The sequence below is a fragment of the Psammomys obesus genome, unplaced genomic scaffold (assembly GCF_907164565.1).
Source record: "Psammomys obesus unplaced genomic scaffold, mPsaObe1.curated_primary_1811, whole genome shotgun sequence".
In the NCBI taxonomy this organism is placed as follows: domain Eukaryota; kingdom Metazoa; phylum Chordata; class Mammalia; order Rodentia; family Muridae; genus Psammomys; species Psammomys obesus.
The window spans coordinates 6,717,595-6,731,510 of NW_026596120.1; the positions used below are offsets into that span (position 1 = coordinate 6,717,595).

The following is a 13,916-nucleotide window of genomic DNA, read 5'->3' on the forward strand; positions in this document are numbered from 1 at the left end:
TAGTACATGATTTGGGGCAGATTTCAAGTTCATTTTGGTGGGCTCTGGAAGACATAACTCATTTTTCTCTTCTGGACCAAAAAGGACGGAATATTATTTTAAAGACTTAAAAACTGAATTCAGAAATTTTTGTGGAGATGAACAAAAGTGTGACATATTCAGAGGGAGGCAAATGTGAATATATTTTTTTGTAACAATAAAGTCATCTCTCCCCCATACCCAGCTCTGAATGCATTTAGAAATTAAAACATTGGTCTCTCTAATGACATTTGTGGTACATTTGTCATTAGAGAGACCAATACATCTTAGATTGGCATTAGAAGAGTTAAAAATAAAATTTAAAAGCAACACAGTCTATAAGGGAGGCTATGGAATAGCATAATCAAATAAGGAGTGTCTGATCACTGGATAGAAGAGGTAGGCTCTTTTAAAGGCAAATGAGAGCAACAAGAAACATCGAAATGCTCAGTGTCAGCCATAGTGGTGCACATCTTTACTCTCAGCACTCAGAAGGCAAAGGCGGGTGGATCTCTGAGTTCAAGGCCAGGAGCAAGATCCAGGCCAGCCAAGGTTACAGAGTAAGACCTTGTCTTGGAAAACCAAACAACAAAAATGAAGCAAAACAACAACAAAAACCAACCTCTAAATATTCAATGTTAACTCTTCTAGGCAGAAGAAACTGAGTACTATAAAGTGGTTTTTATTAACATTATTGAAATCCATTCACTAATCAACAGACATTTTGCTACCAAAAGATGAAATCTTATGATTTGTGGTTATTTTATCATGTGAAGTAAGGCATAGAAAGACAAAGGCCACAAGTTCTTATTTGTGAAAGCTAAAGTTGATCCACATAAAAAGATAGTAGAAGCTGGGTGTGGTGGTGCACGCCTGTAATCCTAGCACTCACAGAGGCAGAGGCAGGCAGATCTCTGAGTTCCAGATCAGCCTGGTCTACAAAGAGAGTCTAGGACAGCCAAGGCTACACAGAGATAGTCTGTCTTGAAAAACCAAAACAAAGAAAAAAAAGTAGAATATAGGTTGGCAGAAGGGGTTGCTAGAAGGCAGGAGGGGAGAAGGGGCAGAAAAAGGTAGGGTGTGGGCTCTAAAAGTAGCTGTGGGAGTGATTGACAGCTCTCATGTTTATAATCCAATAGGTTAACTATGGCTTATAAACAACTGATGTTACATTTCAGCATAATTATTTTTCAGGATCCCAACATACAGAAATGATATTTGAGGAGATGGAAATGCTGACTATACTGATTTGATCATTACACAATATACACATGTAATAGTATTATACTTAATAAGCAAACACAAATATTAAATTTCATTTTAAAAAGTGATCTTTAAAGGGAAGTGACAGATAAACGGCTCAGTTGAAAACCTGTTTGCTATGTTAAGTGTGACACCTGAGTCTGGGTTCCCGGTGCCCACAGAAGACCTGGGCTAAGTGGTGTGCAAATCTGTAACCCTTGCACTGAGGAGGTAAAGACAGGTGGACTCCCTGAGGTCAGCCAGCCTAGCTAAGGAGCTCCAGGTTCAGAAGTCCTCTTTACAAAAAATGAAGAGAGTGACTGATGAAAAAAGATACCCAGGGTTAAGCCCCATTCTCTATACTTACATGTGTGCATGTACAGCTACATGTCCACATACCACCATGAGCAAGTACAGCTTTCCCCACATGTATACACACATGCAAGCACACAAATGTCCTCAGCAGTTGAGAGAGGCATGTTTCTACATCCTCAGGTGGAATACCAATCTAGGAAGAAACCCTGGCTAACATACATGAAAAGACATGAAGCACTAGTTTTAAGGACTATAGAGACAAAGCCTCACACTGAAATAAATATGAATTTAATGTCCAAACACTACATTTATTAACATCAAGTTGCTACCATTAATAGAGCCATGAAAAGGTAAAAAAAACCAGTGCAGTCAATACTGAGTGCCCAGGGCTCCTAAAGCCAGTGAGTCCGTTCAGTGCCAGCCCCTACACTCACAAACACATCAAGCTTCACCTGCATTTTTAATAGTGTGAAGGAAAACCACACACCAGCTCCCCCACACAGTTGCGTCTTCTCAGTAAGCCCTTTGCTTCTCACCCATACTTCTCGTGACCAAAAGCATCCGAACTGATGATGATGTCTGATCAAGGGACTTTTCATGAGTAGGTCATGCAATGTCTTAATGTTTTTCATTTCTTAGATTTAAGACTTTGTTTTTGTTTACTTATTTATTGTGTGTATGTCTGTGAATGTACGTACAGGTTTCCATCAAGACCAAAGAGAGTACATGATGCTGGGATCTGAACTCCAGTCCAGATAAAGGAGCAAATTAAGCCATCTCTAGAGTCACAAGATTCATTCTTAGAGAAATATTCCTAGGAACTAAGTTCTTTTATCTCAGTATCACAGATCAGGTGACAAAACTATTGAAGTACTTATTTTTCTCTAATAACAAATTCATAACGAAATTAATGTCAATAACTTCTGACTTATTTCCAGCAAGCATGCATTTATATTCTTTATAAAAGAGTTAAACTCAGACAAACATACATACAGGCAAAACATTAATGAACATAAAAATAAACAGATAAATAAATAATGAATCATTTAAAAAAAAAAAAAGGAGTTAAACTCGGTTCACTAGAGTTAAGTCTTACCAGGCTTGATGAGAGGAATCATTTCTTAACACATTCACAGGAACCTTAATTTCTCCCAAAAAAACATCTTGGACTAGGTTTTCATTATTCCACAAGTCAATCCTGAAAATTTAAAACCTAGCTTTAGTTTCTGCATGCCACACTGGGTAGTTTCAAGCTGATCTGTACTGTAGTCTCAAATTTTACATGCTTAAAAGAGATGTTAGCATTGTCATTATCCAGACTTTGAAAGCAAAGTGCTACAGTAACTGTCATTGAAAAATCACAATCTAAATTCTAAATTACATTTTCATTAATTAATCTGGAGGAAGAGCACATGCCACTGTGTACATGTGGAGGTCACAGGACAGTTTACAGGAGTTGGTGTTTTCCTTCTATCATGTGGGTCCAGGGATAGAACTCAGATAGGCTGGCTTGGCAGCAAGTGCCTTTACCAGCTGAGCCACCTCCCTGACCAAATTCCAGTCTAAAAGGAGAAACTTAGGATTCTTAGTTTGAAAGTCTAGGTCTTTTTTTTTTTTTTTTTTAAATCTGTAACAGTAGAAGAAAAGGGTTATTTTACTAAATTTGAGAACACAAACCAAAACAGGACTATAGTTTCTCTTTTGATGATAAATTAAGATGTAAAGATCAGTGATTTAGAAAAATATTGCCTAACACTCTGAACACATGATTAATATGCCTTTTAGATAACACGCTGTTAACACCACACCTACACATGCATTTGCAAGTTTCCCTTCCAAACAACATAGATACTTAAGACCTAGGAAATATCACAAACTTCAAACACATGCACCTGTGCAGTTATCTCCTTACCTCACTGAAATTTCTGATAGTCAGCAGATATGTCAAGAAGAATAAAAAGATTATTTCTAAATTGACTTAAATATAATTGCTTTTCCATTCATTATACTATAATCCAGATAGTTAAGGAGCAATTAAAGTAAGGGAGAATGAAAAACAGAGTAGGTGAAACTGGATGTCTTTGCTCACACAAAAAAATATACTTTGGTATTTCTGAAAAGAAATCAGATTTTGAAAAGATAATTCGGATTAAATTAGATGCCTGTTTCTCTAAGCTTTATCAATCAACTTGCTATAAAGAATTCTATCAAGGTTTACCCAGAAAATCTAGTAAAAGCACAAGGCACAAACCTGATTTCCAACTTTTCAATGTCCTCTTCTTCCACCTGGAACTGGGACTTCCTGGTGTAACTACTGGACCTGGTTACCTATTAATGAAATATTTTAGTAAAAACATTTAAAAATATCTTTTTTCTTCATGAATTAAAAATTGACCATTCTCAAATATTCAATTTCAAATATAAAAGGAGTCAAGTGTGAAAATAATATTCCAAATCTTGGAAAGTATACTAACTATGCACCGTAAGGAAAGGGTGGTACAAAAATCAAAGGCGTCTTTGCTCCACACCACTTCTATCAACTCAGGCTCCCTGCTTTTCAGGTGTCTGCAAGTGACACTAAGAGGAAAAACACCACATTTAAAAAGCTACACTTTGAAAAACACCTTCAAGTCTCTCCCGCCATTCTCAAGGACACCACACCACTCCTACCTCCTGCTCACATTTTCACGGAAACTGTCAGGAACTGGGCCGGAACTGCCTCACCTGCCACCCAGCTGAGCATCCATGTCCCACCCACCTCAGGACTCTCTCCGAGAGTGTTCTGAAGAGGAGATGTATTCTAAGGAGAGTATTCTAAGACTACCTCCCCAAGCCTACCCTTTCCCCACAGTATTGAAGAAACATGTGCTATACACATTTAGTCTACCTTAATTACAGCCATCCTTACCAATCTGATCACTTCTTTCTAGTCTAAGAAAAAGTATCCCCTTAAATCACAGTCCCCTCGTTTCTTTCTTTTTCAGACAACTACCTTAAAACTAATTCATCCCAGAGTGGGTACTCTCCTCACCACCCACTCAGGGCATCAACCACTCAGGTCATCTGCAGCTTCTTTACAGATCACCCTTCTAAAATCTCTCTTCATCATCAAATCTGAGGTCGACTGTACTCCTTGGCCTTGCTTGGCCTCTCTCTGTGACCTATCCCCTACTCTTTGCTTTGAGTGTACCTGCAGACTATCCGCCACCTCCCGCTGCTCTCCTTTCTTCCTTGGAATTTGCACAGGTGGTTCTCCAAGGCTCTGTTTTATTTTGTTCTAAAAATAACTTCAAGCCACACTGTGTTGTCCAGCTTACAAAGTGCTATCATGTCCATCATCTCTTTTCCTCATCAGAATGTTGCTTTGAGGCAGGCAAGGCTAGATTTATTATCCTTGTTTTAAAACGAGGAAACCACAGTACAAACCTAAGCAGCATATTTGAAGCTTTGCAGTCAGTAAGCTCTAGAGCTTTGGTTTTCTTCTGTTGCATCTCTTCACTCCGTTGGCTCTCCAGACTATATAACAAATCATGTATTGTGATCTATAGTTATAACCTGCCATGTTTCCCTCTTGAACTGTCCTGTTAGCAGATTTTATTTGTTTTCTGAGATAAGGTGGCCTGAGACTGGCCTTGAAACTCTGGTCTCCCTGCCCACACTTTTCAGGGACTGGGATTAAGGTATGTACCATATCTGATGCCTGGTGGAGGATTTTTACAAGGATCCATGGGTGCTTTTGGTTTCTTTTCCCCCTTTCTTCTATCACCAGTTTTCCCTATCTCTGCCATTTCTTTCTTATCTGCCCCTCAGCTGTTTGAACACTGAAAATGTAAGTCTCTAAGTACCTGCTAACAGATCACGGTTACTTCTTTCTAGGTTCAAGAATATACAATGGCTAAAATTAGAGCACCTCTAGCCAGGCGCTAGAGGGTCTCATTTGCTGGTTTATCCCACCTTTTTACTTTTTTAATGGTTACTTTCTTACCAAGCTCAGTGAAATCATTACTTGATGTTCTTTAGGCATAACTTTTAGTTTTTCTGTCTCTGTGCCCCAAATGTTCTGACTCTGTAATATTCGCTTTGTTCTCACAAAAATCTAGTATTCAGACTGCTTTTGACCCTGAGCTCAAACAGTATGTGCTGCACATTATAGCTATGTATAAAGATCATACCTATCTTTATAGCCAATCTAATAAAGGGCTTAATGAATACACACTTTAAGGCCTGACAGGTAAACTGGTATATTAAGCAGTTCACACCTTGACTTTCAAAGTTACCTGCTTGCTATAAGTTCCTTCCTGAGCATAGTGAGTTCCAGCCCATCTGAGGTGTGAACTATGCACAGTGAGTAACTTTGAACAGCAACTTTTAAAACTGCCATCGTCTTCATATTGTCATGGTTAGGCATAAGAGCCATTAATAAATATAGGACACTGTGCCAAGTCCTTAGCCAGAAAAGGAAGTCTCTTGTATTGGTGTATTTCCCTTTTCCTTTGCTTCTACCCTGCCCCCACAGTTTCCCATCTCACCTCTGCATTTTATTCAGCCTGTGCTCCTTTTTATTAAAGTACAGCAATCAGGAGTGAGGAGGGTGCCCTGATGCCCTCTCCAAAACACAAGAAAAATACAAAAGAAAGACTTCAAGATATAATTACCTACTTTTATAAACTGTTCTCACATGTTAATACCAATTGCAACTTGTTCTGTTATTATAATCTTTTAGAGATTTTCATTTTAAAATTTTTCTATGGTCTTCAGTTAATATGAAAAAGGACTTATTAAATACTTGAAAGAATGCCAAAGCACTGCATTTGTGACAATTTTAAGGCAGCTGAATATGCACCTTGGTGTTCTAGTAGTCAGGATTCACTCAAGGCAGGTGAAGATCTTTATGAACAAGATAGGTCTTTAGAGTAAATTAGATTATGGAGAACTTAATGTAAAAAAGGTCTAATCATGAAGTGCTTCAAAGTCTCAAAGGAGTCTCCTATTTGGCATATTTGCTACTGTTTTCCCTTATAAAGTTGCCCTTTCACAGGATCTGAAATGCAGGCTTCGCATTTAGTTGAGCATTAAAGTCAACTGAGAAAAGATTCCAGATCTTCTGAGTGGCAAGCTGTATTCTAGGTTTTCAAACAGTGTGCTCAGAAGAGTCCCTGTGTGCCAGGTGGACTGGAGAGTGTAGGGAGGGTCTGAAGGGAGTGAAATGAGGAAAATACAGGGTGGGTTTGGCTCCAGCCCGCCCCACTTCCAAATCTACCAGTGCTAAATGTGTTACATTATAGCTCTGTGCTTTCTAGAAAGAACTCATTAACTGGCACAGTAATTACTATGGCTGTGGTTTACAAACTAGAATTATATATTAACATTTATATAAAACAAAAAATTACCTCAAAATAAAAGATTTCATTAAACTGCGGATTGCTTGTTTTCTTCTTTACTTTTGTCTTCTTTTGGTCGTTCCTGTTCCAATGTGGTAGAGTTTTACCTTGTAGAACTTAACAGTACACAATTATAAAACAAGCTACTTCCACCCAAGATGCCTGACATGTCTAGATACTAGGATGACGGAGAGAAGACAATAATTTACATACTATGCCAGGGGAAAAAGCCAGTGTGTCCTCACAAACTTAAATCAGTGAATATCCTGACATAGGGTACAAATTTTACATATCTATACATGCCAAGATTGGGTTAGTGTCTCCATGGCTGTGAGAAGCTGGCTGCCAGGCTCTCTTTGAAAGTTTTAAACATATCCTATTACATAGCAGAAGAAGTGGTGAGACTCCCAAGTGCCTTTACTCATGCTGAAAAATACCTGAGAAACAGGAAAAGTGACTATTAACTCAGTTTACCTCTTGGGGCTACAGTCATGACACTGACTTACATAAGCAAGAAAACAAAACGAAAACCCAAAACTTTAATTTTCAAGTAAATGTATGAATTCAGAGGCAGTTATAAAGAAATACACAGGTAGTCTTGTGTCTTTAGACAGACTCAACCAATGTGTATGTCTTGTGCGACTATTGTATAATAGCAAAATCAACTGTGATTTTAAAAAAATGGCAGGGGCTAGAGAGACGGCTCAGTGATGAAGAGCAGTGACTGCTATTCTAAGAGGACCCAGGTTCAATTCCCAGCACTGACACAGCAGCTCACAACTGTGTGTAACTCCTGTTCCGGGGATCCGACACCCTGACATAGACATGCATGCAGTTAAAACACCAATGTACATAAAATAAAAATAAGTAAAAAATTTTAAAAAAATGTCTCAGTGGTAAAGAGCACTGGCTTCTCTTCCAAAGGAAGAGCACCTACATGCCAGCTTCCACCTGTCTGTAACTCCAGTTCCAGGGGATCTGACACCCTCACATATAAGCAAGCAGAACACCAGCGTACATAAAATAAACATAAATAAGTCATTAAAAAGTTTCTATGGAATGTTACTTTAAAAATTCCATTAAAGAACTTGTTCATGAGATAGAAATCATTAAACAGAAGACAAGAAAAGCCTCCTGAGGTGAGGACATATCTCACTGGTAGAGTAATTCTTAGCATCTGGATTGAAGATGCTCTGGATTGAAATACAGAACTACAAAAAGTTTACTCTAAACAAGCAGCTCCTTTAGGCTGACTTATTTCCCTTCTCATTTCTTTGTGAGAGCAGCTTAACTAAGTAGGTGAAGCTGGACAGAATTTGTGATCTTCTGCCTCTGATTCCCAGGTACAGAGATTATCGTTATGCTTCCGATATCCAGCGAGGTTGAACATCTTTAACGTGGGGGAAAACCCTCTGACAGCATTTAATGCTTTATGGATTTCTGCTTTTAAATTTAAAACCAATCTGCAATAATAAAAGCGTATCAGTATCTCAGCTTCCATAGTATACATGTATAAACATACTTTTTAAGACTTTGTGACTATAAAAAAAGAATAGAGCTTTAGGTGATAAGGGAGAGCGCATGCATGTGTGTGCGTACACACGTGTGTGTATAAGAACAAATCTTGTGCTTTTATTTCCTGACTAACAGCTTCAAGTTTCAGACAAACTCCAGACTAGTCAGTCTTGTAAAGAAACCACAATGAAGTTATCTAATATAGATAGTGCAAAGTGCTATCAGTTTTTCAAAAATCATAGACCATTTAAATCAACATACACTGCACTTTACTACACTCTGGGACTTCAGCAGTTCTTTCAGAGTTTGGAACTCTTCCCATAAAGCACTGCTATCAAGAATAGAAAAGGCAGTTTTCAGTTCTGAGTAGCTTTCAGGATACTAGTTTGGAAATTGCATTGTTATTTTGAGTTGACATTCACTAAAATGTGGTATTTCACTTGTATAAAAATTAAGAAAATTTGAAAGTAAGAATATTAATGAGTAAAGGCAGCCAGGTGTATATGATTTGGTGTTTTTGTTTTAGACCCTGGATGGCCTTGGATTCAGAGATCCACCTGCCTCTGCCTCCCAAGTGTTTTGATTAAAGGTGTGCATACCCCGTGCCTGGCCCAGAAATATATTTTAAAGTACATTTTACAATAGTGTGAGACTGAAGTTTTCCCTCTAACTTAATAAATACATAGCAGATTTGAAATGATACCAAATATCTTCCTGTGAAAACAGAACTCAGTTGTTTACCAAGTATACTCTAAAACTTACTAAAAATTCTTCTTTTAAAGCATTATTTTATGTCACAGTTTCTCAGCATTTGATCTAAAAACTTTACATTTCCAATTCTTAAATCCAACTTATACTTGAAAACCCAGTAACAATTCAATAAACATTACCTAGAAGGGCCCACTAGGGAAACTGTTGCATAAGGATCACAGCTTTGTCCATTTATGAGAGGCAACCCATGGCATGCCTTGATGCTAAGGTAGAATAAAAGAGATTTTAAAATATTAGGGTCAAGTTAACATCACAAAGTATTGTCTACATCCCCTCTCCATTCCCCTTGCCTTCTTGTGGACTGGGGACAGACCCTGGCTTTACATACACACGGCAAGTGCTCTGCAACTGAGCTGTACTCTCAACCCTAAAACATTCTTTAAATAGAAATCAACATATTTGAGACCTTAACATTGTTTACCACTAGAAACTCCACAAGGAGAGCAACAGAACCAGAAAATTTGAACACTGGGGTCTTTCCAGAGACTCATACTCCCACCAAGTACCAGGCATGGAGATAACCTAGAACCCCTGCACAGATGTAGTCCATGGCAGTGTAGTGTCCAAGTGGGTTCCATAGTAATGGGAAGAGGGACTGCCTCTGACATAATCTGATTGGTCTGCTCTTTGATCATCTCCCCCTGAAGAGGGAGTAGCCTTACCAGGCCACAGAAGATGACAATACAGCCACTCCTGATGTGATCTGATAGACTAAGATCAGAAGGAAGGAGAGGGGGACCTCCCCTATCAGTGGACTTGGGGAGGGGCATGCGTGAAGAAGGGAGAGGGAAGGTGGGATTAGGAGGGGAGGAGGAATGGGTTTATGGGAGGATACAAAGCGAATAAAGTGTAATTAATAAAAGTTAAAAAAAAAATAAAAAATTCAGTCATGCCTCTCTGGAATGGCTAAGAGCTCTCTTATATGTACTTGGCCCTAGAGGGTAACATTTCTGGATAATCTAATGCTTATGTATGTATTCTTAGATTCTATAAACTCTAACATCTATACTCTAAGATGTGAAGTGACATTTCCATTTTTACAGTCACTCAGACCAGAATCTCAAACCAAATTCCTTAGTGATTTTGCTTAGAGGGACTGTATGAGGGAAAAAAAAAAAGTACAATAAACAGAAAACAAACAAAAAAAATTGTTTACCACTTTTGTAGTTCCAATATATCAACTACTCCAAATGATGTATTTGCTTATTTACAGGATTACTTCCCAAAGAGAATGACACAATCGGTACTAAGACTAGCATAACACAGTTCTTCCTGGTATATGCTTAAGGTACATTTTGTGGTTTGATAATACATCAAAACTGCTGCGGCTTCTAAAAAGGAGAAGAAAGTGGTGTAGCCTTACATGAGAAACTACAAACCAGGCCAGCTCCACGGCACCATATCCTCTGCTACAGCATGAATGACACACAAGGAAATGGTTGTGGTTTTACTTAAAATCTGATTCATAAATATATGGCAAGCCTCACATAACTGTGTAGTCTTTCACAGTTGCTGATTCTCAACAACAGTTCCTGCATCATTCTGTAGAAAATGCTCTACACTGCAAAAACCAAGGCCATCCAATCCACTTTATGGGTTACAGTTGTAGTTATAGAAAGCACAGAACAATCTAATAATCTGATTCTCAAAGCATCTCAGCAATTATTAACTAAGTTAGTTTAATGTCTAAGAACTCATTTCCTGCTCCCTTATGAAGCTGATGAATGCTAAGTGTTTTTTTGTTTTGTTTTTTTCTTTTCTAAAGACCAAGGCTACTGAACAATATTCTGTATTTCTCGTGAAAAGTTACTCATGGGTGAACTGCAAATGGTGTGCTGCCAAATAAAGAGAAAACTGAAAATAAGACTCATTTCTATTAAATTGGGTATTAAAAATAAAATTAAAAAATTTCTCAAACTAACCAACAAAGTACAGGCCAAGAAAATATTTTAGGGTTTATATTTTCCCACTAGTAAGTTATTATTCATCAACTACCAGTTTTCTTCTGTGGTTTGTTGCTGCTCTTATCTGACAAAGCTTAAAAACAAATTATAAACAGAACAAACTGTGGTCACAGAAATACAAAGTTATAGCAAGAAAGTTTGTTTTCTTTAAAAACACTGAAATACTATAAAATGTTTTTATTTTAATCCCAAGTGTGCTGATGTGGGGCTACTTTGCAGCAGCTGACCATGAGTTGCCACGTGTTCTGGTGGGGGCGTGATTTTGCCAGCTGCAGATAGTTTCTGCGATTGTATGACATTTGGAATTCTGGGGACTTTTCAAAGGGTATATAAATGCTAGAGCCCGAGAGGTGGGGTGCATTGTTGGCTGATTATTGGTCAAGGTTTGTTAAGTAGTTGTGTACAAAGAAGAAACAACAACAAGAAATTAAGTATCCTGGCAACAAAGATGAAATGTGCCCCACTAATCAGCAAGTAGTCTAAATGATAACATCACCTGCTTTCTGACTCTTGACTATATTCAGGGATCTCTTTTCTTTCCTCTCTATCCCTTTTTTCCTCTTATAGCTAGTGTTAGGGAGTTGAAAAGGTGGGAGAAAAGGAATAAGAAGGGTGGAAGAAAGAAGAACCCATAAAGTAGCTAAATCCAGCTACACAAAGTATGTAGTGACTTCAATGTCCAAAGTAAACAATAAATATGGCCTATTGTAAAAAGAAAACCCATCAAAACAGAGGCAGAAATGACAGAAAATATAATTACAGACAAGGACATTTAAAATTTTTACTTCACATAGCACATAGTGACAGAGAAAACCTTAAAAAACAGGTCTACAGATGGAAAAATGTAAGATCTGACATAAAAACACAGGCAAACTCAAACCTCTGCTAAGACTGTGGAGATGAACTGAACAAATATGAAAAAAATGTGTAAAAGTTTAGATGTATAAAAGTTGCAATGTTGTATGACAGTGCAGTGGATATGAGACTAAAACTCAAACTAACAGGTTGACTATACAAAGCACAATTTAAAAATTTGTTTTAATGTAATTGCAGATTTTAAAATAGCTGCAAAAATAAGTTTCTGTAAGCCCAATATCAACTGTTAACGTTCTGTGTAACCAATATGAAGCTAATGAAATCAAGAAACTAGCATTAATTTAATGTTTCTAATGTTAATTAATCTACCGATGACACTCAAAGTTTGCCAAGATCCAGGTTGCAGTATGGGTTCCTATACTGCATTCGCTTGCCATGTCCTCTTAGTCTCTGTCACAGGAGGATACTTGTTTTCATATTACTTAATCTGAGTTAGTCTGATATTTACTCCTGACAAGACTAGCATTAGTTATCTTAGTGTCCTTTTCAGCACAGAGTACCAAGAGGTACTGGATGTCTCATTCTATGACATGTACGTCTTCACTGTCTTTGCTATCTCATTACTGTGATGTGTACCTCTTCACTGTCTTTGCTCTCTCATTACTGTGACATGTACCTCTTATGCTACCTTTGTAAATCTATACTCTCAAGTTTAAAAAATTAAAATAAATGTCCGAAGTTGAAATCAAGTCCTCAAACTTAAGAGTGTTAAGTTGGGCTTATTTTATCAGCATGTGAATTGGCTGAGTTACCTGTCAAGTGATGGCAAAAAATAATGGGCAGGGCTTTGGCTCCGTGGTAGAACTTAACTGTGTGTGCCTAACACGAGGAAACAGAACCCTGGAAAGAAGATTCACTACTACTATTGGCAACAATGTGAGTGAATATCAAAAGGAGTATACTAAGTAAATGAAGCCAGGCATAAAAGACCATGTATTATTATGAGTCTATCAGAATGGCATTTTGGAAAAAGCAAAAAACAACACACACAGAAATCAGGCTGTGGCTGCCTAGAACTGGGTGTGAGGAAGAGGGACTCGAACCCCATCGATGAGTAATGCCTTGACATAATTTCTTCTTTTAAAAACACGGAAATATGCTCCCAGGGAGCCAGAGAGATGCTCAGCAGAGGACCCCAGTTAGGTTCCAAGTGCCCATATCAGGTGGCTCAACAGCCTGCGACTCCAAGTTCAAGGATATAACACCTTTGGCCTCTGCACACATTTACACACGTATGGCATACACCCACACAAACACAAAGTATACATAAAAACAACAAACCCAAACCCTAAACCAACAAGGAGTAAAGTGAGAAACCGAAGCTAGTATGTAGATAAAACAAGCCAACTAACAGTCCCTCAAATGACTCTGATTAGCCAAACTCAAGCAGGGAAGGGAGGAGCAGCAGTTGCTCATCCAAAGAATTCCACTATAGGCACTCAGTCTGGGGGTAAAGTCTGCACACAAATCTCATACGTCTTTTTCTTGTTTTGTTGAGACAGGGTCTCTCTGTGGAGCCCTAGCTGTCCTAGAACTCTCTATGTAGCCTGGTTGCCTCAAACTCACAGAGATCCCACCTCCTCTGCTTCCTGAGTGCTGGGAATAAAGGTATGCACCACAGCATCTTGATCTGGACTATTTTTAGTAAGTATACTGAAGTTGAAAACTAGTAAGATAGAAACTATAAGCAAATAACAACAAAACTGTATTACTTTATTTTATCTATTAAAGTTATCAGTACTATAAAACTTAGAAAAATGCCTTAATAAGCATACTGTTTCAGCAATTCATCTACACATAGCAATTCCTTGGTCTCTTTTCATTATTTATTCAT

General features: G+C 38.0%; 1 protein-coding gene across 2 annotated transcripts in view; it reads right to left on the reverse strand.

Annotated features, from left to right (window-relative positions):
* Positions 1–13,916, reverse strand: part of Rasa2 (RAS p21 protein activator 2) — a 101,023-nt gene that overhangs the window by 42,988 nt on the left and 44,119 nt on the right. For both annotated transcript variants that reach the window (XR_008722826.1, XM_055629844.1), the window contains exons 6-9: positions 9,362–9,445; positions 6,966–7,038; positions 3,827–3,903; positions 2,672–2,773 (exon numbers count right to left, since the gene is read on the reverse strand). Coding sequence is in view for 1 of the 2 variants with exons in the window: in XM_055629844.1 (XP_055485819.1) it covers positions 2,672–2,773; positions 3,827–3,903; positions 6,966–7,038; positions 9,362–9,445 (336 nt within the window). In the remaining variant the exon portion in view is untranslated. The remainder of the gene's footprint in view (positions 1–2,671; positions 2,774–3,826; positions 3,904–6,965; positions 7,039–9,361; positions 9,446–13,916) is intronic.